This window comes from Gorilla gorilla, chromosome 23 (genome assembly GCF_029281585.2).
Source record: "Gorilla gorilla gorilla isolate KB3781 chromosome 23, NHGRI_mGorGor1-v2.1_pri, whole genome shotgun sequence".
Classification (NCBI taxonomy): domain Eukaryota; kingdom Metazoa; phylum Chordata; class Mammalia; order Primates; family Hominidae; genus Gorilla; species Gorilla gorilla.
Genome location: NC_086018.1, coordinates 37823646 through 37846719, shown reverse-complemented (window position 1 = coordinate 37846719; position 23074 = coordinate 37823646). Strand labels below are relative to the sequence as shown.

Here is a 23074-nt window from a genome sequence, read left to right as displayed (position 1 = left end):
ATTCTTAAGTGAGAACTACTGGCAGTGTCTCAAATTTTATATGCTATTATTAGCAAAATACTGAAATAAAATTGTCTCAACTCCATTTTTAAGATCTCCAGCAGTAAAGTTGGTTCTTTTTCACTTTTCTTATCTACCTATTTCAAATTTAATTTTAAAAATCTACTTAAACATCTCTGCTTTCTTATTCTTCTCTTTTCACCTTAAAAAATGCCTTTCCCCTAGTAATCTCAAAATTCATCTACCAAGAAAGATGTACAGTAATTGTACATCTTTAATCTCAAAATTCATCTACCAAGAAAGATGTACAGTAATTGTACACTCCATCTCCTGTGTTTTGAAGCATTTCTCAGGTAAATGGAAGCAGAGCAATAAAGCAGAAACATAGAGGTTGTGTCTGTAGTGGATACTGTGGTGTGTCTCCCAGATCCTTGCTTCAAGATCAAGGCACTCTTGAGTTGTGGGAGGGTGTTGGCTGTGGGCTCTCAACTGAATCCTCCTCTGGGAATTCCCAACAGCTGAAGACAGCCTCTTCGTTCAAGGTCATGCCCCCTAGCTAAGGGATCCTACATCAAGGCAGGACAACTGTGAAGAGCCATTCCAGCCTCAAAGCTCCTATAAGGATCAGCTGAGTCCTTTATTGCAAGTGTGCTACAGTTATTGCAACTGCGCTTGCTTGACCCGATCCTTCCTGCCTGCCTCGCTCCTCACTGGTAGTTTTTTTTTTTTCTTTTATTATTATACTTTAAGTTTTAGGGTACATGTGCACATTGTTCAGGTTAGTTACATATGTATACATGTGCCACGCTGGTGCACTGCACCCACTAACTCGTCATCTAGCATTAGGTATATCTCCCAATGCTATCCCTCCCCCCTACCCCCACCCCACAACAGTCCCCAGAGTGTGATGTTCCCCTTCTTGTGTCCATGTGATCTCATTGTTCAATTCCCACCTATGAGTGAGAATATGCGGTGTTTGGTTTTTTGTTCTTGCGATAGTTTACTGAGAATGATGATTTCCAGTTTCATCCATGTCCCTACAAAGGACATGAACTCATCCTTTTTTATGGCTGCATAGTATTCCACGGTGTATATGTGCCACATTTTCTTAATCCAGTCTATCATCGTTGGACATTTGGGTTGGTTCCAAGTCTTTGCTATTGTGAATAGTGCCGCAATAAACATACATGTGCATGTGTCTTTATAGCAGCATGATTTATAGTCCTTTGGGTATATACCCAGTAATGGGATGGCTGGGTCAAATGGTATTTCTAGTTCTAGATCCCTGAGGAATCGCCACACTGACTTCCACCATGGTTGAACTAGTTTACAGTCCCACCAACAGTGTAAAAGTGTTCCTATTTCTCCACATCCTCTCCAGCACCTGTTGTTTCCTGACTTTTTAATGATTGCCATTCTAACTGGTGTGAGATGGTATCTCATTGTGGTTTTGATTTGCATTTCTCTGATGGCCAGTGATGATGAGCATTTTTTCATGTGTCTTTTGGCTGCATAAATATCTTCTTTTGAGAAGTGTCTGTTCATGTCCTTTGCCCACTTTTTGATGGGGTTGTTTGTTTTTTTCTTGTAAATTTGTTTGAGTTCATTGTAGATTCTGGATATTAGCCCTTTGTCAGATGAGTAGGTTGCAAAAATTTTCTCCCATTTTGTAGGTTGCCTGTTCATTCTGATGGTAGTTTCTTTTGCTGTACAGGAGCTCTTTAGTTTAATTAGATCCCATTTGTCAATTTTGTCTTTTGTTGCCATTGCTTTTGGTGTTTTAGACATGAAGTCCTTGCCCATGCCTACGTCCTGAATGGTGCGATCAACTGGAAGAAAGGGTATCAGCAATGGAAGATGAAATGAATGAAATGAAGCGAGAAGGGAAGTCTAGAGAAAAAAGAATAAAAAGAAATGAGCAAAGCCTCCAAGAAATATGGGACTATGTGAAAAGACCAAATCTACGTCTGATTGGTGTACCTGAAAGTGACGGGGAGAATGGAACCACGTTGGAAAACACTCTGCAGGATATTATCCAGGAGAACTTCCCCAATCTAGCAAGGCAGGCCAATGTTCAGATTCAGGAAATACAGAGAACACCACAAAAATACTCCTCGAGAAGAGCAACTCCAAGACACATAATTGTCAGATTCACTAAAGTTGAAATGAAGGAAAAAATGTTAAGGGCAGCCAGAGAGAAAGGTCGGGTTACCCTCAAAGGGAAGCCCATCAGACTAATAGCGGATCTCTCGGCAGAAACCCTACAGGCCAGAAGAGAGTGGGGGCCAATATTCAACACTCTTAAAGAAAAGAATTTTCAACCCAGAATTTCATATCCAGCCAAACTACGCTTCATAAGTGAAGGAGAAATAAAATACTTTACAGACAAGCAAATGCTGAGAGATTTTGTCACCACCAGGCCTGCCCTAAAAGAGCTCCTGAAGGAAGCGCTAAACATGGAAAGGAACAACCAGTACCAGCCGCTGCAAAATCATGCCAAAATGTAAAGATCATCGAGACTAGGAAGAAACTGCATCAACTAACGAGCAAAATAACCAGCTAACAGCATCATGACAGGATCAAATTCACACATAACAATATTAACTTTAAATGTAAATGGACTAAATGCTCCAATTAAAAGACACAGACTGGCAAATTGGATAAAGAGTCAAGACCCATCAGTGTGCTGTATTCAGGAAACCCATCTCACGTGCAGAGACACACATAGGCTCAAAATAAAAGGATGGAGGAAGAGCTACCAAGCAAATGGAAAACAAAAAAAGGCAAGGGTTGCAATCCTAGTCTCTGATAAAACAGACTTTAAACCACCAAAGATCAAAAGAGACAAAGAAGGCCATTACATAATGGTAAAGGGATCAATTCAACAAGAAGAGCTAACTATCCTAAATATATATGCACCAAATACAGGAGCACCCAGATTCATAAAGCAAGTCCTGAGTGACCTACAAAGAGACTTAGACTCACTGGTAGTTTCTAAGAGCGCTCCCTAATGGCTCTCCCACATGCAAATCTGAGTCTGAGAGTCTGTTTCCTAGGGAACCCAACCTACAATGGCTTTTCCTCTAGATTTAAAATATAGGACAGTAATAATATGTGTACATAAATAGATAATGAGAATAGAGGATAAAGCAAATGGGGCAAAATGTTAACAATTGGTGAATCTGGGATGAAGACCATATGGGCGTTCTTTGTACTATTCTTGTTACTTTTCTGTAAGCTTAAAATTATTACAAAATGAAAGTTAAAAAAATATGACAAATACCAACTACTTTAAGATGCTTAAGTTAGCCAGGCGTGGTGGCTCACGCCTGTAATCCCAGCACTTTGGGAGGCTGGGGCGGGTGGATCACGAGGTCAGGAGATCGAGACCACGGTGAAACCCTGTCTCTACTAAAAATACAAAAAATTAGCCAGGGGCAGTGGTGGGTGCCTGTAGTCCCAGCTACTCGGGAGGCTGAGGCAGGAGAATGGTGAACCTGGGAGGCGGAGCTTGCAGTGAGCTGAGATCACGCCACTGCACTCCAGCCTGGGTGACAGAGCGAGACTCCGTCTCAAAAAAAAAAAGATGCTTAACTATGTGCCAAAACAACGAAATTGGAGTCAAGGTTCCAAATTCACAATTCTGTAAAAGTTAGATATAAACTTAAGCACCATGAGACTTGACTTTTAGATCTTACTAGCTCTTCCTTAGCCCACTGAATATTTTCTATAATGCAATATATCTGTCTGTTACTAAAAATTAATTTTGTTAAGCAAATTATTTAATTCACTTACATTACACCTAAAAGGACATGGTTATTATATGCTAAATAATAAATGAAACAATTTGGAAATCTGTTCAACTTACGGAGCGTTGCATTTCCAAAATGTATGGTGCATTGCTAATGCCTGATAATTTAAACGTCAGTTTGATATCTCATCTAAGAAATATCGGAGGGTTCACAAGTTCTGCTTTGTGATATTATCTGAGTGGTGCGGGCTCAGTGGGATGTACAGCTTCTTTCTAGATAGTTTCCACAAAGTACTTACAACCTTGGTATCGAAGCACTCATCTTTGAATGACTCAGTGGCTTCATTTCCTGCAGCATCATTACTTTTTCCTCTGAGGTTTCTCATTCACATACTAGTCTTCATTGGCTTGTGACTTCACAGTGTCAATTGATAAGTAGCTTACAAGACCAAAGGGATCTCATTTCCACTAAGGAACTATAAGGAACTAAATATATGTTCTCTCCTACTTGCTTGTGAAAATCCAGAAATAAATGTTGTGTAATTACCAAATCTAATTAAGCACACCTCACTTCCAGTGTTATGCTATCTGATACTGAAAGAAAAATTTAATGAGTTTCCATAGACCCACTATATTCTAATTGCTTTCTTTCTTGCCTCATAAGATAGGTTTACAACATTTAGGCTATTCTAGGCCAAAATGCATCTCCAACATGCAAGATATTTTTTCTTTCACAATTCTTGCTATTCTTCAGTTTCTCTCACAATTTACTTCAAAATTGACCATCTGACATTTTTACTAATCTACTTCGGTAATGTCTAAAACCTAAGACCATATGATTTCCAAGATGATTTAGTTGCTGAATGCCGAGCGAGTGATAATGTAGTTGATTAAATCCAGTGAAAGTCGATAGATGATCTAAGCCCCAAGTCACCACTCTTTGCCAATATTAGCTACAAAATCTCCAAGCCCCAAATAAGCTCATTTTAATTATTCACTTTTATGTGAAGTTAAAACAAAATGAAAAGTTACAACCATAAATGAAAGATTCTTATTTCTTCAGTATCTCTGGCATCTACCATACTTTCTCCCTTTGCCCACGTAGTTCCTTCTGCTTGGAGTAATTTCCCTTTGCCTCTACCCTTATTGGAATCCTAGCCATCCTTCAAAGCCTTGTTCAAATTTTACTTCCTCTTTGTGGCTGTTTTTGATTACTCTGGTGCACATTGTTGTTTTCCTCCTTAGAGTATCTGTTCCTAAAATTAATTAATTCAAGAACGTTTAGCATATAATTGTTCTCTGTTTCCTGTAAGTCTGTATGTTAGACTTATATACCTAGTCAGGCTATAAACTTCTAGAAGGTAAAGACTGTGCCTTATATTACCGCTTTTCAGTATTTTTTTTGTTTTGCATAACCCCTAAAATGATTTTGAAACACTATGTACCTCCTCACACATTTTTGAGTTGATATATGAAGTTTTGTAAGTATAAATAACTGCAAAGGATATAATTCTGGCACATTGTAAATACTGACATTAAGGACAAAAGAAAAGAAAAAACAAGCAAACTGTTAAGTTATATCCATCTTTTAAATGTATCTAAAGGAATCTAAATACGATTGTGATTGATAACTGTAGTCATTCATTTAAAAAAAAATACATGAAGTCCTTAACTGTTAGAAATTTTACATTATTCCCTTTTCTCTCTGAAGTCATATGTTTATTCTACATTTCTTGCAGAATTTTATTCTAATATAAAATATTTTTATGCTTGGAAATCTTCTCTACATCAAATAGATATAAAATTGAAATTATTTTTCTAAATTTTCTCTGACCAAAGGTTTTAATATTTCTTCTAGATTGACTTATTACAATTATTGTTAGTATGCAGTCAATCAAAACCACATAAATGCATTATAAATTTGTATGAATATTTGTTAAATATTTTATTAGAAATATATGGTTTTATGAGATAATTGGAACTGCTCATTTGCCCACGTAGGAATGTGACTGATTGCTAGCTACAAGCAGGGCTCAGCAGAAATCCTGCCTCTATTTTATTTATATTTGTATAAAGATAAATGCTGAGAAAACTTGTTCACCTAAATCATAGATGGGACAAGAAGAAGCTTTATTATAATAGTGTCAGTCAATTCTATGAATTTCTTCCAAGTAATATGCTGGAAATTATATACTGATTTATTATAAAATATATTTTTATCTCTTGTTGACTGTTAACTCGATGAAGTCATTTTTCAGTGTTGCTAAAAGCAAAGAATTAGAAACACCCTACTTAGAAAAAGACTTGTTAAACAGTCATAAGGAGTAATTTACTTTCTCAATTTCTGGGAACAATACCAAAAAAATTCATACTAAAATTTATTAAATAACTATTAATTAAACCTGTTATACTTTAATTTAACTGAATATACTCAGAAAGTGTGAGAAAAATTAAAATATTAATTGCAGTATATCTGTCAATACAATTTTTTGAGAAAATGATTTTATTGTATCATATGCTGTAAATATACTTTCATCAACTCTACAGAACCTCAGATTTGGTTCATTCAATTTTTGGAAAATATTTACCATATAATCTAGGTTGGCAAAGCCAACTCCCATTGTTAAGACAACTAGCCAAATCAGATTTAAAGTTTCCTTCAGAAAATGTCTTACTTTATTCAAATAAATGTATAAACAGATGTTGTCCTGATTGTCTTCACACTCCTGAATCCTTTCCTAAGATGGATGGCAAAGGCATGCAGCCTCATCAGGAGTTTGTTGCATTGGTGACATATGGCACCCCTGCCTCTCATGCTTGCCTGGCTTTACTCTCAGGGGACTCTTCCTTAGGAATAATGCATTCTTTGATAATAGGTGAGGAATGAAAAACACAAGGACATTAAACAAAACTTGTCATCTTTCCTGCTGCCTCGTACTGTAATATATCAGAATACCAAACATGCTGGTGTGGACCAAAATACCTTGTTATTTATGCCATGCTTTCCCATTAAAAGAAATGTCTGGACAGACAGACCATTAGTTTTTTTCTGCTTTGATTAAAGGAGGCTTCCTCTATGTTCGTATTTTTAACTATTATTTGGTGCCTTAGACGTTCTTATGCTTGGGAAGATATCATAATAGGATGGGTGAGGATATGCCTTTCTTTTGTAAAATGGGAGAAAATTTATTATTGGAGGGAAAGGGGAAAGAACTAGCCTGATACCTCTGCATAGTTGCATTCTCAGGCAGATCAGTTTTTGGTAAGAACATAGGTGGAAGTTGCGGATCTGGAAATTGCTTCCTTTAAAACTATCTATGCCCACCTAGCCCTTGGGAAATCTTTACATATCTCCAGTAGTGTGTATATACCAATTTGAAGGTAGTTTTTCTTATACTTCTTATTGTGCCCAATGATATGCTGAGATAGAGTTGGTACTAATACTTTCAGATTAGACTTTTTAGAGTTGGTACTAATATATAGTAATTAACATAGCAAGGGAAAGATTAGGACTATAAAAATATTGTTTAGCAAAAAGATATAAACAGAAATATCAGTTTATTTTCACTGGTTGTATTAGTACATTCTCAAATTGCTATAAAGGACTACCTGAGACTGGGTAATTGATAAAGAAAAGAGGTTTAATTGGTTTATGGTTCTGCAGGCTGTACAGGAAGCATGGCTGAGGAAGCCTCAGGAAACTTACAATCATAGTGGAAGGCAAAGGGGAAGCAAGAATGTCCTACATGGCTGGAGAAGGAGGAAGAGAGCGAAGCGGGAGGTGCTACACACTTTTAAACAACCAGCTCTCATGAGAATCCACTATCACAAGAACAAGGGGGAAATCCGCCCCATGAACCAATCACCTCCCACCAAGCCCCTCCTCTAACATTGGTGATTACAATATGACATGAGACTTGGGTGGGGACACAAATCCAAACCATATCACAGGTGTATTCTTTTATGTTCAAATCAAAATTTAAAAATTGTGTTGAGTTCTTTTATCTAATAATCTATACATTTCTGATTAGTTTCTCTTAGAACACATCAAATTCACACTGCAGTAATAAAGTTCTTTAAAATATTAATTAAAATAATTACAGTTCTCATTCCTGCTTTGCTAAAATTTTATTTGAATACTTTTCACTTTTTCAAACTCTATTTTCTATACTACATTAAACCTTATTTTTTAGAAAAGATGACTAAGTAATGTTATAACAGAGTTGTTGATGTAGGAAAGGGCTAGAATTTAAATTATTTTTCTAAATTTTCTCTGACCAAAGATTTTAATATTTATTCTAGATTGACTTATCATAATTATTGTTAGTATGCAGTCAATCAAAACCACATAAGTGCATTATAAATTTGTATGAATATTTGTCAAATATAAAGAAAATAATTTTATTTTCTTAAGAATTTAAGTTGTATTTTTAAAATCAGTCTGAACTTCTCACTTATTACAAAGAGACATATTAAAGTGATTAACACTTATAGGTTACCACTGGCAGATGGTTTATATTTAGCAGGAAAAAAAGGTATCTTCAGAAGTGATTAACTTACAAATTGGGAACTAATATAAAAACATAACTGTGTTTTGCCAAAGTAAAATCTTAGCTTTATATTGTTGACAGAAAATGTGTGCAAGGCAGAATTGAAACAAGAGCATTGCCAAGATGTTCATTTGCCTACAGAAACTATGTTGTCCCAGGAAACACTTCCACTCAAGATTCATGGTTGGAAATCAACAGAGGTAAATCTATAGTTTCCTATGGCTGCTGTAATAAATCACTGCAAGTTTTGTGCCTTAAAACAAACAAATTTATTATCTTCTGTAGGTTAGAAGCCTGACCCAGGGCTCACTGGGCTAAAATCAAGGTGTCCGTAGGGCTGTGTTCTTTCTGGAGGCCCTAGCGGATGATGTGTTTTTATGTTTTGGGTTTTTTTTTAAATTTGTCTTTTGCAGCTTCATGTGTTCCAAGAGAAATTGTGCTTGTCTTTTAACTTTGCTTTTGGTGTCTTTTGTTATTCAGGGCTTTAAATATTAATAAGGTCAAATTATCAAAGTTTTATGGTCTGTGCTATTAAAAAAATCTTGAGAAATTATTTCTTACCCTAATATAATAAAATCTCTTATTTTTTCTTCTAAGTGTTGAGGTCCTTATGTCCTCTAGAATTTTTCTGTATAGTAGAAGATAGAGTCCTTCTTTGTACCCTTGTGGATAGGCAATATTTAATTTGTTGAATAGTCTTTTTCTACCCATTAAAAAGAATTCTTACTATGAAATAATTGTATACTCACAGGAAGCTGCAAAAATAGTACAGAGTCCCGTATGCCCTTCTCTCAGCTTGTGCCACTGTTGGCATGTTGTATGGTTGCAGCGCAACATCAAAACCAGAAAACGGATATTGGTATATTAATTAGTACCAACTGGATTGCAGCCCTTATTCATTGTTCAACTTTTCAATTCACTGTTCAGATTTTTAAACTTGCATTTGTGTTTTTGTGTGTGTGGTTCTATGTAATTATATCCCATGTATAGATACGTGTAAACAGAACCACAATGAAGATATAGAACTGTTCCATCACCACAAAAGAAGTGCCTCGTGCTACCCACCCCACTCCCAACCCATCCTCTGGCAATAATATTTTCTCCATCTCTGCAGTGTTTGTCATGTCTAGAACGTTATATAAATGGAATGAGACAGTATGCAGCCTTTTGAGATGGAATTTTTTCACTCAGTGTAATGCTCCTGGGGGGCCGACAGGTTGTCACATGAATCAGTAACGCATCCCTTTTTGTTGCTGAGTATGTTCCACTGTCAGGATATACCAGATTTTGTTCAACCATTCATTCACTGAAGAATATTCGGATGTTTCCTTCTTTAGCTATGATGAATAAAGTTGCTGTGAATATTTGTGTACATATTTTTGTGTGAAGTTTTCATATCTCGGGGATAAATGTCAGAGAGTTGTAGGGTTGTACCGTAAGTGCGTGCCAAGTTTTGCAAAAATAGTCAAACTATTTTCCAGAGTGGCTATACCATTTTATATTCCCATGAGCAATGCATAAAAGATCCAGTAGCTCTGCATCCTAACCAACTTTTGGTATTACTGCTATTTTAATTTTAGCTCTTCTAATAGGTCTGTAATGATATCTCATTGTGATTTTAATTTGCATTTTCCAAATGGCTAATGATGTTGAATATCTTTTCATGTGCTTATTTGTGGCATTATAACTTATCTTTGACCTTATTCATATGTTCACATCTTTTATCCATTTTCTAATTGAATTGGTTTTCTTTTTACCATTGAGTTTTGAGTTCTTCACATATTCTGGATGTAAGTTCTTTGTCAGATATGTGATCTGTGTATATTTTCTCTCCGTTTGTGGCTTGTGTTTTCTTTTTAACAATATCTTTCACAGAGCAAAATTTTAAGATTTCAATGAAGTCAAATTTTTCAGTTTTTGAAAATCATGCATTTAGTGTCATATCTAAGAACTCTTTGCCTAAACAACGTCACACAGGTTTTCTCCTAAAAGTGTCATGTTTTACGTTTAGGTCTGTGATCTATTTTGAATTAATTTTTGTGTAAGGTGTGAAGTGTATAGATAAAGGGCTTTTAATTTTTTTTTTTTTTTTGCCCAAGTATATCCAGTTGTTTCAACACTATTTGTTGAAAAGACTTAATTTTACTACAGTATGCGTAAGTGTGGTTTTCTTTTCTTTCCTCTTTCTCACCCATGGGACTTTCAGTTGGAGGATTTTTCATCCCTATTTAGTCCTGTGAAAGTTATCTCGATTTTTCTTCAAACATTTTCTACTGTTGATTTTCACTTTTTTATCTTTCTTGGACTCTTATTATCTGGATATTAGTAATTCTCTATCTTTATATCTCTTCACTTTTCTTTATAGTTTCTATTTGTTTTCTCATTTTTCTGTGAGTTCCTCAATTTGATCTTCCAGCTTAGTAATTTATTCTCAGCTATATCCATTCAATTTTAAATATCATCTATATTCTCTATTTCAACTATTCTATTTTTATATGTAATATTCAGTATTTATATTTCTTCTTTATATCATGTCTTCCTGTTTCATATTACTTATATCCCTTTTTATTTATCTTGGTATGTTTAGTAAATTTATTTTAAATTCTTGGTCTATGTTTTCTAATATCTGGGCTTCTGATGAAATCAGTGATTCAGTTTTTAATTTTTCTTTTGAAATAGTTATGCTCCTCCAATGGCTGGTTATCTTTAGAGGTAATGGCTGCTTTTTTTTAGGATTGCTAAAGGCTAGAGCTTAATCTGTCTGCTCCCTATCAGCTTAAGTGGGAGGTGAAGGAAATGGACTCTAGAGTGAAGAGTATTTCTTCCCCTTCACCCCCATAAGACCTAAGCTGATCATTCCTCATCCTAACGATCAATGCCTCAAGTTATGAATTAATTCTTAATACCCCAAGAAGAAGTAGCCTTAGGGGGAGACACTTCTTAAATTGCAAACCACATGCCCACCTGGGGGACAGGAAGAGGAAGGGTGAAGAAGCATCTTCCCAAGCCTACCCCAGTCGCCCCCAAATTTTCTCAGCTCTTTGCCCACTCGGCTTCTGCACAGACTGGAAGGTACTCCTGAGTACAGCTGCCTGAGTCCCAGCAGCTGTGGAGGCCAGTTGCAGGGCAGCAAATGGAGTGTCATTATGATACTTTCTTCCTATGTTATCTTGTCACTGCAGACTCCCTTCCTTCCGTCCCAGGATAAAGCCAGCACCGACACCCCTACTCACTCTCACACAAATTTACCAGTTCAAAAGAGCTCTATGTCTCCCCAGGGGCCTTTCAGTTTTCTTCTCATTTTGATGTCGTTCCTTTATAGTACCTCCTGGGTTGATCTTGTGAGAGGGAGCCACCAGAACCAGAAGCAGGACTTGCTGTTCTTTCTGCAGTGTTCTGCGACCTTCTCAGACATAGTATCTACTTAACTCCTGTTTGCACTTTCACATGACAACTCACATCTTTAATTTTAGCATATAGCTCTTCAAACATTACTTTTCCTCCATCTCCTTGAACACTTTTTCTGCTTAATTTCCGTTAAATATACATTGGATTACTCTGTCATTTTTAATGGCTTTCAGCAGCTTTTTAAAACTTTTTTTTGTTTCATATCTCCATGCTGCATTGTGATTAGATCATCTTTCAATTCATTTATTCTCCTTTCATAGGTGCCCACTTAGAATTTTTCTGTCTAGTGAGGTATTTATTTATTTATTTATTTATTTTAGAAACAGAGTTTCCCTCTGTTGCCCATGCTGGAATGCAGTGGGATGATCATAGCTCACTGTAACCTCAAACTCATGGGTGCAAGCGATCTTCCCACCTCAGCCTCCCAAGCAGCTGGGAGTGCATCACTATGCCTGGCTAATTTTAAAAATATTTTGTAGAGACGAGGTCTTACTATATTGCCGAGGCTAGTCTCGAACTCCTGGCCTCAAGTGATCCTCCCGCCTTGGCCTCCCAAAGCACTGGGATTACAGGCATGAGCCACCACATTCTGCCAGGTTTTTATTTCAATAACTCTATTTTTCATTTAGAGAACCTCTCATTGCTTCTTAAGTATATCCATTTGTACTTATTTCATATCTGCCTGTTTTTATTTCTTGATTTATTCCGGTAAATTAAATGTTATCCTTTTCATTATCTTTTAAGACTACGTGTACTCAGTTTTAAATACTTTCTATATATTTTGTTTGTTTGTTTTGTTTTTTGAGACAGAATTTTGCTCTTGTCACCCAGGCTGAAGTGTAGTGGCGTGATCTCGGCTCACTGCAACCTCCGCCTCTGGGGTTCAAGCGATTCTCCTGCCTCAGCCTCCCAAGTAGCTGGGTATACAGACGCCCACCACTACACCTGGCTAATTTTTTACATTTTTAGTAGAGATGGGGTTTCACCATGTTGGCCAGGCTGGTCTTGAACTCCTGACCTCAGGTGATCCGCCCGCCTTGGCCTCCCAAAGTGTTGGGATTACAGTCATGAGCCACCGTACCTGGCCCCTATATTTCTTTATTATATTGACTTTTTCTGGAGTGAATTTGGTTTTCTTTCTGTGTTTTAGAGTATTGGATTATAAGCTCATCTTGAGTAGCTCAAGTTTTTGTTTTTGTTTCTTAATCTTTCTCTCTGTGTCCTTTCTCCTTCCTGCTTAACAGTCTTTCATTTTGCCTCCTCCTGACACCCAGAACTATTCATCCACATTCAGGACTTACTGGCAGCTTGGGATTGCTTTCTTTTGCTGGTATCAGAGATATTGCAGATCTGGTCCCTAGACCAAAGGATGCTGTATTTTAATTGCTAGAGAGGTTTGTGTTCTCTCACCTATCCGAGTCTAATACTTTTAGAAGCCACAACCCCAGGCTGTGACTGATGACAGGTTATTTCAGCTTCCTTTGTAAGTGGGGATCCTAATACCTGAGCATAATCTCAAGCAGGGATCCATATTCAGCACTCCTATCTTGAATTGACACTGTAGCCTTCAGCAGTTGAGCTCCTGATTTTCTCTGACATTTTCTGTACCCAGAGCCCCAAAGGTCCACAGCTTCAGCCTCTCCTTACCATTATTTGTTTCTGTTCCATGAAGATGTTAATCTTGGTTTTGAGCATGACTATATCTTTTTAATTTTCACATTTGCATTTTCTCTCTCATTGCTCTATATTTGGAGAAGGGAGACATCCCCAAAGTATGAACATACAGAACCATCTTGGCTAGAAATCCGTTTCACTCATGACTGTGAAATTATCTCATTAATTCGTTTTTCTGTTTGTTGTCTGTTTCTCCCACTAGAAGGAAATATTCTTGAGTAGAGACCTTTTTAGTCTTTATTCATTGCTGAATCTTCAGTTGACAAATTTTTGTCAACTGAAGAAATGAATGAATAATAGACAGTAAATGAATGTTAGCTTCTCTTTTTTTCCTGTGAAAGATGCTTGTTTAGTCTTGTGCTCAGAGTGCTTTTCTTAGTGTTCCCTGCTGCAATTCCTATAAGGAAGGTTGGAATTATTATTATTATTTTTTACTTTCTGTTCCTGATGCCTTTCCCCAACCCAATTAGGTATCGGATTCAATTGTTTTTCTAACAGCTTAGAAAGGTACATAAAATTAAAATTTTGCTGTTCTTTAATTTCGTAATAGCTCACTGACTGAAAAGACATAGATTATTTTAGGGGCCGGGCACAGTGGCTCGCACCTGTAATTCCAGCATTTTGGGAGGCCGAGGTGGACGGATCACTTGAGGTCAGGAGTTCAAGACCAGCCTGGCCAACATGGTGAAACCCCATCTCTACTAAAAATACGAAAATTACCGGGTGTGGTGGTGTGTACCTGTAATCCCAGCTACTCGGGAGGCTGAGGCAGGAGAATTGTTTGAACCTGGGAGGCGGAGGTTGCAGTGAGCTAAGATTACACCACTGCACTCCAGCCTGGGTGACAGAGTGAGACTCCATCTCAGGTGTGTGTGTGTGTGTACACACATAGATTATTTTAAAAGATAAGACAACAGGGCATAGTGATGTGTGTCTGTAGTTCCAGCTACTTGGGAGCCTAAGGCAGGAGGATCACTTGAGCCCAAGGAGTTTGCAACTGTAGATAGTATGCTATGATTACACCTGTGAATAGCCACTGCATTCCAACCTAGGCAACGTAGTGAGACCCCCATCTGTAAAATAAATAAATAAATAAAATTTAAAAATAAGACATTAAGTCAGAAATTATTTATTTATTTATTTATTTATTGAGACAGAGTCTCTCTATGTCACCCAGGCTGAAGTGCACTGGCACAATCTCGGCTCACTTCAGCCTCTGCCTCCCAGGTTCAAGTGATTGTCCTGCCTCAGCCCTCGAAGTAGCTGGTACTATAGGCGCCTGCCACCATGCCCGGCTAATTTTTGTATTTTTAGTAGAGACAGGGTTTCACCAGGCTGATCTTGGCCAGGCTGATCTTGAACCCCTGACCTCAGGCAATCCACCCACCTTGGCCTACCAAAGTGCTGAGATAACAGGCGTGAGCTACCGTGCCTAGCCAAAATGATTTTAAAATTTGAGATCAGCCTATTTTCTGCTGATGGCTTTTGAGGTAGAAAATAGACTTGAATAATCCTATGTGCTTTGGAAAGAAAGAAATAAATTGTCACCTAATTTTTTTTTGTATCTGTCTTTAAATCCTGATTACTATTGTTTTTTTCTTACTTCAGAGAACCTCAGTGTTATTGATCTACATTACATCTTACTTCAGTGAGAAAAAATGTTGCATTTCTCTCAAAAGAAGTTTAGAAGTTGGATTTTCCTTTTTCAAAGCATCACTGTATTATAACAATATCCCATTATCCTCTTGACAAGCATCTTTTCTTACTAGTAGGAGCATTTGTTACATTCCAATATGTCCTCTTCAGTAGTCTGCTCTTGTAGCAGAAGACCAAACCTAGTAAGTTGAACAGTAAATCTAATTGTTGTTGTCAAATGTACTACATCTACGGAATGAGAAATAAATGATTGCTTAGGCAGAATGAGGGGCGCTTAAAATATCTATTAAAAATGTAAGTAGAAACCTCTTTAACTATTCTCATTTTATAAATGAAAGAAAAATTATCTTAAATGCAGTAAACAAAATTCATAACAGAATAGAGCTTTTAAAAGCAGAACAGGGCTTGCCTAAATGTTACTTTCGAAACTAAGGAAAGACTTTAAATTTATGACTGACATGATCTGTTTTCTCTATATATACTGCCCAGGATTTTTATTATTAGATTTGCTAATGAATAAGGCTATTTGCAGCTTTTCATCACCTCAAAAGACCTTACTCTTTTCCTGTTTGAGGAGATTCAACAATGAGGTTGTGATGTTTTTGGTCGCAGTTGTTTCCATAGAAACAGATAGAGATACTATGAATTGGTTCACACAAAATTAAAGCTGACCGAAACCTTCAGTCTAGTTGTGATTTACTAAATTGATAGTGATACACGATAAATATTTGTTTCCTACTGCCTTCATTTGTTATTTTGCTAAATGAAGAGTATACATTTTTATCTTTTGGTTTATTGGGATGCCATTTATTATATTTCCTAAAATTTGATCTCACCAAAGTTGTTAGAGAAATGGAAATTCTACTTATTCTAATTATGTTAATTCATTTTTCTTGTATCTTTTTGCTACATCGTTTTATGCTTAAAAGGTTTTTTTATTTTAATGCTTGTACTCTTGTTACTTCTTTTTAAATTAGAAAGCACTTATTGAAAAGTGTTCAGACAACATCAAAGGGTAAAGAGTACAGAGCAGAGTGGCTCCTTACTCCTCCATGCTTCTCAAGTTCCTTTCCCCAGAGGCAACTCCAGCAGTTTCCAGTGATTTTGGGGGGAAATTTTTGTGTCTACACATTTCTTTTACCTAACTGGTCTCATTCAATATGTATTGCTCTGCAACACGCTTTGAACTGAACAATATATCATGGACATCTTTCTGTATAATAAATGTAATCATTCAATGTATATTTCAAGATATGCTTTTTTAGTAAACTACATCTTACAGACATTTTTCTATGTCAGTACATATTGCTGTGCTGTATTCTTTATATATAAACGTATACACATACATATATATATAATCTTAGCCATTTCCTATTGGTAATCACTTGGCTCTTTCATGTTTTTGCCTGTTAAAGCAAAGTTGCAATAATAATCCTTGTACATATATTTTTATGATGCTGTCTCAGAAGGGGAATTGCCAAAAGGTTATGCTTATTTTTAATTTTGAAAAATGCTGCCAAATTATCCTAAAAGTTGTACCAGTTTATTGGTACACAGTACTGGTATACAGTTTATACAGTCTATCATCTTGATTCCCCTCATCTTTGCAAATACTGTTATCAAAAGTTTTCATTTTTGTCAATCTGAGAGGAAGAACATTTTTATTTTAATTTTTTACTGTAACTTTTTATGTGTTTATTGGGCATGTTTGTTTCTTTTTACTGTTAACTCTATTCATGTCCTTTGCTTATTTTCCTGTTTGGTTTCTCATCTTTGTCTTAGCAATTCCTAAGAGCAATTTGTGTATTAGAGAATTAGCCCACTTCCTGGTTCTTTATCTATTTTCCATTTGATTTAAAATTTTTATTTATGACTTTTTTTGCTTTATAGAAATCTTTATAAAATGTTTATAAAATCTTTATTAAATGTTTAAAAAATCTTTACAAAATGTTACCCTGGGCTGACCATACTGGTTCATGCCTGTAATCCCAGCTCTTTGAGAGGCTGAGGCGGGTGGATCACGAGGTCAGGAGATCGAGACCATCCTGGCTAATACGGTGAAACCCCGTCTCTATTAAAAATACAAAAAATTAGCCAGGCATGGTGGCGGGCACCTGTAGTCCCAGCTACTTGGGAGGCTGAGGCAGGAGAATGGCATGAACCTGGGAGCCAGAGCTTGCAGTGAGCCGAGATCGAGCCACTGCACTCCAGCCTGGGTGACAGAGAGAGACTCTGTCTCAAAAAAAAAAAAAAAAATTCATTGGGCATGGTGGCATGCGCTTATAGTCCCAGCCGCCAGGGAGGCTGAAGTGGCAGGACAGCTTGAGCCAAGATTATACCACTGCATTCCAGTCTGGGCAACAGAGCAAGACTCTCCCTCAAAATTTAAAAAAAGTCACTCTGATCTTTTTTTTTTTTTTAACAGACTATTTTTTAGAGCCATCTTAGGTTCACAGCAAAATTGAGTGGAAGGTACAGAGATTTCTCCTTATGTCCTCTACCCCTCCTACAAGTACACCCTTCCCACCCCTACCAACATCCTATATCAACAGAGATTTCTCCTTATGTCCTCTACCCCTCCTACAAGTACACCCTTCCCACCCCTACCAACATCCTACATCAGAGTGTCAAATTTTTACAATCAATGAATCTACATTAACATATCATAATCACCCAAAGTCCAGTTAACATTAAGGTTCACTCAATATTAGCAATATGTGAAATACAGCTAAAGCAGTGGTGAGCGGGAACTTTTCAGCACTTACATTTATAATGTAAACATTTTTTAAAAATTTTAATTTTTTAAACACTTACAGTAGAAAAGAGGAAAGGTTTGAAATCAATAATCTAAGTTCTTTCCTCAGGAAACTCAGAAAAGTGAAATAAATGCACAAGGAATAGAAGAAAGGAAATCATAAAGAACAAATTAATGAAATTGAAAACAGGAAAACAACAGAGAAAAAGGAATGACACAAAAAGCCAGTTCTTTGAAAAAAAAAGATAAATAAGTGAAAATAACTAAAAAATTTAAAAAACAATAAAAGTTGATAAACCTCTAACAAGACTTGCAAAGATAAAGAGAGAAGACACAAATCACCAGTATCAGGATGAGACAAGAGATAACCACTACAATTGCTTCAGCTCTAAAAGGATAGTAAGGGTTTACTATCAACAACTTTATACTTACGGGCCAGGCATGCTCATAATCCCAGCACTTTGGGAGGCCAAGGCAGGCGGATCACTTGAGGCCAGGAGTTCAAGACCAGCCTGGCCAACATGGTGAAACCATGTGTCTACAAAAAATGCAAAATACAAAAATTAGCCAGGCGTGGTGGTGTGCGCCTATAGTCCCAGCTACTCAAGAGGCTGAGGCATGAGAATCACTCGAACCTGGGAGGCGGAGCTTGCAGTGGGCCCAAGTCATGCCACTGCACTCCAGCCTGGGCTACAGAGTGAATGAGACTCTGTCTCAAAAACAAAACCAAAAACATCTATTTGGTTTGTTTGGTTAGTGGGAGGGAGGGATGAATAGAGCACAGAGGATTTTTAGGGTAGTGAAACTACTATGTCTGATATAAACCAAACAAACCAAACAAACCAAATAGATAATCAAAATAGGCAGGCAGAGTAAGACTCTCTCAAAAAAAAAAAAAAACAAAAAAAACCACAAAAACTTTATAACTTTGACAAATCAAAAGAAATAGAATACTTTCTCAGAAAATGTAAACTACCCAAACTCAATAGTTCTACAATCATTTTAAAAATGAGAGTCTTGATTGCACCACTGTACTCCAGCCTGGGTGACAGAGTGAGACCCTGTCTCAAAAAATAAAAAAATGAAGAATTAACAGCAGTTTTACACAATGTCTTCCAGAAAATGGAACAGGAGGGAAGACTTCCCAATTCATTTTATGAGGCAAGTATTACCCTGATTCCAAGTTTAAACAAAGAAGGTACAGAAAAAGAAAACTACAGACTAATATCTCTCATGAAACTAGATGTAAAAATTCTCAACAAAATATTAGCCAGTTGAATCCAGCAATATATAAAAGCATACAGAAATCAACTGAATGTCTACATACTAACAATGAACATGTGGAAACTTAAATTAAGACAATACCATTTGAAATACTTAGGTATAAATTAAAATACTTAGGCATTAAAATACTGAAGTATAATTTAAAATACTTAGGTATAAATCCAAATTGAAATACTTAGGTATAAATCTAACAAAACATGTACAGAGTCCATATGTTGAGAATTATAAAATACTGATGAAGGAAATTAAAGAGGACCCGAATAGAGACCTATCATGTTACGTGGATTGGAAGACTCAACATAGTAAAGGTCATAGTACAGATGACCCTATTCTATAGGTTTAATGTAATTCCTATTAAAATCCCAGAAAGGTTTTCTATAGGGGTAGATAATAACCTTGTTCTAAAATTGATATGGAAAGGCACAGGCCCTAGAATAGCTAAAACAATTTTGAAAAGGAAGAACAAAATGGGAGTAATCCTTCTGCCTGATATTAATGCCTGTGTATAGCTACAGTAATCAAGAGAGTGCGGTATTGGTGGAGAGACAAACACTTGGATCGGTGGAACAGAATAGAGAACCCAGAAATAGACACACACAAACATGGCCAACTGATTTTTGACAAAGGTGCAAAAGAAATTCAATGTAGGAGGATTAGCCTTTTCAAAAAATAGTGCTACAGCATTGGACATTCAGACAAACATGAATCTCAACCTAAACCTTGTATAGAAATTCACTCCAAGTTAATCACAGACTTAAATGTAAACTATAAAACTTTTAGAAAATATAGGAGAAAAATCTTTGAGATTTAGAACTGGGGCCGGGTGCGGTGGCTCACCCCTATAATCCCCGCACTTTGGGAGGCTGAGACGGGCGGATCACTAGGTCAGGAGTTTGAGACCAGCCTGGCCAACACGGTAAAATCCTGTCTCTACTAAAGATACAAAAAATTACCTGGTCTTGGTGGCATGCGCCTGTAATCCCAGCTACTTGGGAGGCTGAGGCAGGAAAATCGCTTGAACCCTCGAGGCGGAGGTTGCAGTGAGCCGAGATCGTGCCATTGCACTCCAGCCTGGGTGACAAGGCGAGACTCCGTCTCAAAAAAAAAAAAAAAGAACTGGACAAAAGCATGATCCCTAAAAGGAAAAATATGATACATTAGACCTCATCAAAACTGAAAATGTTTGCTCTGCAAAAGACCCTGTTAAGAGGATGGAAAGATAATTTACAGACTGGGAAAAAATATTTGTAAACCCCATATCTGGCAAAGGACTAATATCTGGAGCATTTAAAGAACTGTTAAAACTCACCAGTTTAAAACCAAACAGTCCAATTAGAAAATGGGCACATGTTATGAACAGTCATTTTAACAAGTACAGATGGTAAGTAAGCGCACGAAAAGTTGTTCAACGTTATTAGCCTTCAGGAAAATGTAATTTAAACATGCAATGAATATTAAAATGGCTAAAATTAAAAAATAGTGACAACACTAAATGCTAGTGAGAATATGGAGAAATTAAAACACTAATATATTACTGGTAGGAATGCAAAATGGTACAGCTACTCTGGAAAACAGTTTGGTAGTTTTTAATAAATCTAAATGTGGCTACTATATGAACAGCAATTGCTCTCCTAGGAATTTATACCAGAGATATGAACATCTAGGCTGGTACAGTGGCACATGCCTGTAATCCTAGCACTTTGGAATGCCAAGTTTGGGTGGATCATTTGAGCTCAGCAGTTCGAGACCAGCCTGGGCAACATGGCTAAACATCATTTCTAAAAAAAAAAAAAATTTAAAAAAATTTAGTCAGGCATGGTGATGCGTACCTGTAGTCCCAGCTACTTGGGAGGCTGAAGTGGGAGGATCACCTGAGCCTGGGAAGTTGAGGCTGCAGTGAGCCAAGATGGCGCCACTGCACTCCAGCCTGGGTGACAGACTGAGACTCTGTCTCAAAAAGAAAAAGAAAATGTATATCATACAAAAACCTGTACACAAATGTTCACAGCAGCTTTATTTGTAATAGCCAAAATCTAGAAACAATCCAGAGGTCCTTTAACAGGTTAAACTATGTTACATCTATATCAAGGGTAGTACTCGCAATGAAAAGGAAGAAACTTGAAATGAAATAATTTGGATGAATCTCTAGGAATTATGCAAGGCTAAAAAAGCCAGTCCCAAAAGGTTACATACTGTATGATTCCATTTATATAGCATTCTTCAAATGTCACAACTATAGAAATGAAGGAGAGATTAGGAACAGATTAGTTCTGTTGAGGGAGTGTATGTCTATGAAAGGGCATCAGAAGGGATTCTTGTGATTGTGATAGAAATGTTCTGTATCTTGACTATTTCAGTGTCAATATCCTGAGTATGATATTGTACTATAATTTTGCAAGATGTTACCTTTGGAGGAAACACAGTAAAGGTTACATAGGCTCTATTATTTCTTACATGTGGATCTAAAATGAGCTCAAAGTTGAGTTTTTAAAAGGGGTAAATCACTTTGGAAAATGGTTTGGCAGTTTCTAATGAAGTTAAAAATAGACCTGTCCTATAAGCTAGAAATGCTATACTACTACTATGTAGTATCCAGGAATAATGAATGCATTTGTCAACAAAAAGATTTATACAAGGATGTTCATAGTAGCTTTATTCATAATAGATGAACTTTGGAAATAATCCATATGCAGGAGAATGGATAAACAATTGTGATACATTCACATCTGTTTTTTGTGCAGTCTCTCCCTCCTTTCTTATAGGTAGGAAAGGAGGGGAGTATAGACTTGATTTGGATCCTTTTCAAACAAGCTGTAGAAAAACCTGTTTATGACATTTAGGAGAAGTTGGAAATATGAACAGTTTATGGTAATTGATGACATTAGGAGCTATGAAGTTTAATCAGTTTGATGCAGTTATTATCAGTTAGAGATTGCTATCGTCTGAATACTTGTTTTCCTCCCAAATTCTTAGTTGAAATCCTAACACCCAAAGTGATGGTATTAGGAGGCGGGATCTTCGGGAGGTGACTAGGTCATAAGGGCATAGCCGTCATGAATATGATTAGTGCCCTTATAAAAGAAGCCAAGAGAACTCCTTGGTCACCTTCTGCCATGAGAGGTTATAGTGAAGAAATGACTGTCTAGGAGGTGGGGCCTTGCCAGACATCATATCTGCCAGCACCTTGACTTGCTAACCTCCCAAACTGTAAGGAATAAATTTCTGTTGTTTATAAGCCACCCAGTTGATGGTATTTTGTTATAGCGACTGGAATGGACTAAGGCAGAGATACATAATGAAATAAGGGATTATTCTAGGATTTGCTTCAAAGTGAAACAGGTTGTCACAGATCACAAATGAGGCATGGTAGGGATATAAATGAAACAAGATTAGCCACCAGTTGATTATTGTTTAACCTGCATGATTGGACTGATTATCTTTTGTGTCTACTTTTTACTTGATGATAAAAAGTTAAAAGTTTTAAATATGAATAAAAGATATATACAAGTGACTTTATGATTGCCAATGAGACAAGATAATTGGCCTCTGAGATAGTATGCTGTAAGGATGCTGAAGGGTGGTAGGTAAAGGTAGTGCCCTAAGCAAAATCCTTGCTATCTACCGACGGTGTCTTCAGCAAGGTCTGGGGATTCCCGAGGGCACAAAACCTCCCTACACCCAGTAGACAGCCAAGTGATAGATGTATGTTTGAGTTAATTAAATCAGAATGTGTTTATGATGATGTTAGCACATTTAGATACTTTGTAGCTCAATAAAATGTCCATCCAGGGATATTAATTTTTTTCTTCAATTCTCATGTTCTTGTGTTTTCTGTCAGGACCTGATGACATTTGTGGATGATGATCCAGAGCTGCCTTTACTAGCAACACCTCCTTCCATTGTCTCTCCAATCACTTGCTTGTCAGAAGCAGAAGAAGTTTGTAATCTTTTGGGTGCAGGTAAATTGGTTAAGGAACAGGAAGTTTATTTATCAGA

General features: G+C 36.8%; 1 protein-coding gene across 4 annotated transcripts in view; it reads left to right on the top strand.

The window, feature by feature from the left end:
• The window catches only part of ENTHD1 (ENTH domain containing 1), a 151487-nt gene that overhangs the window by 50226 nt on the left and 78187 nt on the right, over positions 1-23074 (top strand). For all 4 annotated transcript variants that reach the window (XM_055374689.1, XM_019018107.4, XM_055374688.2 and 1 more), the window contains 2 exons: positions 8383-8501; positions 22917-23037. In XM_055374689.1, the coding sequence (XP_055230664.1) occupies positions 8383-8501; positions 22917-23037 (240 nt within the window). The remainder of the gene's footprint in view (positions 1-8382; positions 8502-22916; positions 23038-23074) is intronic.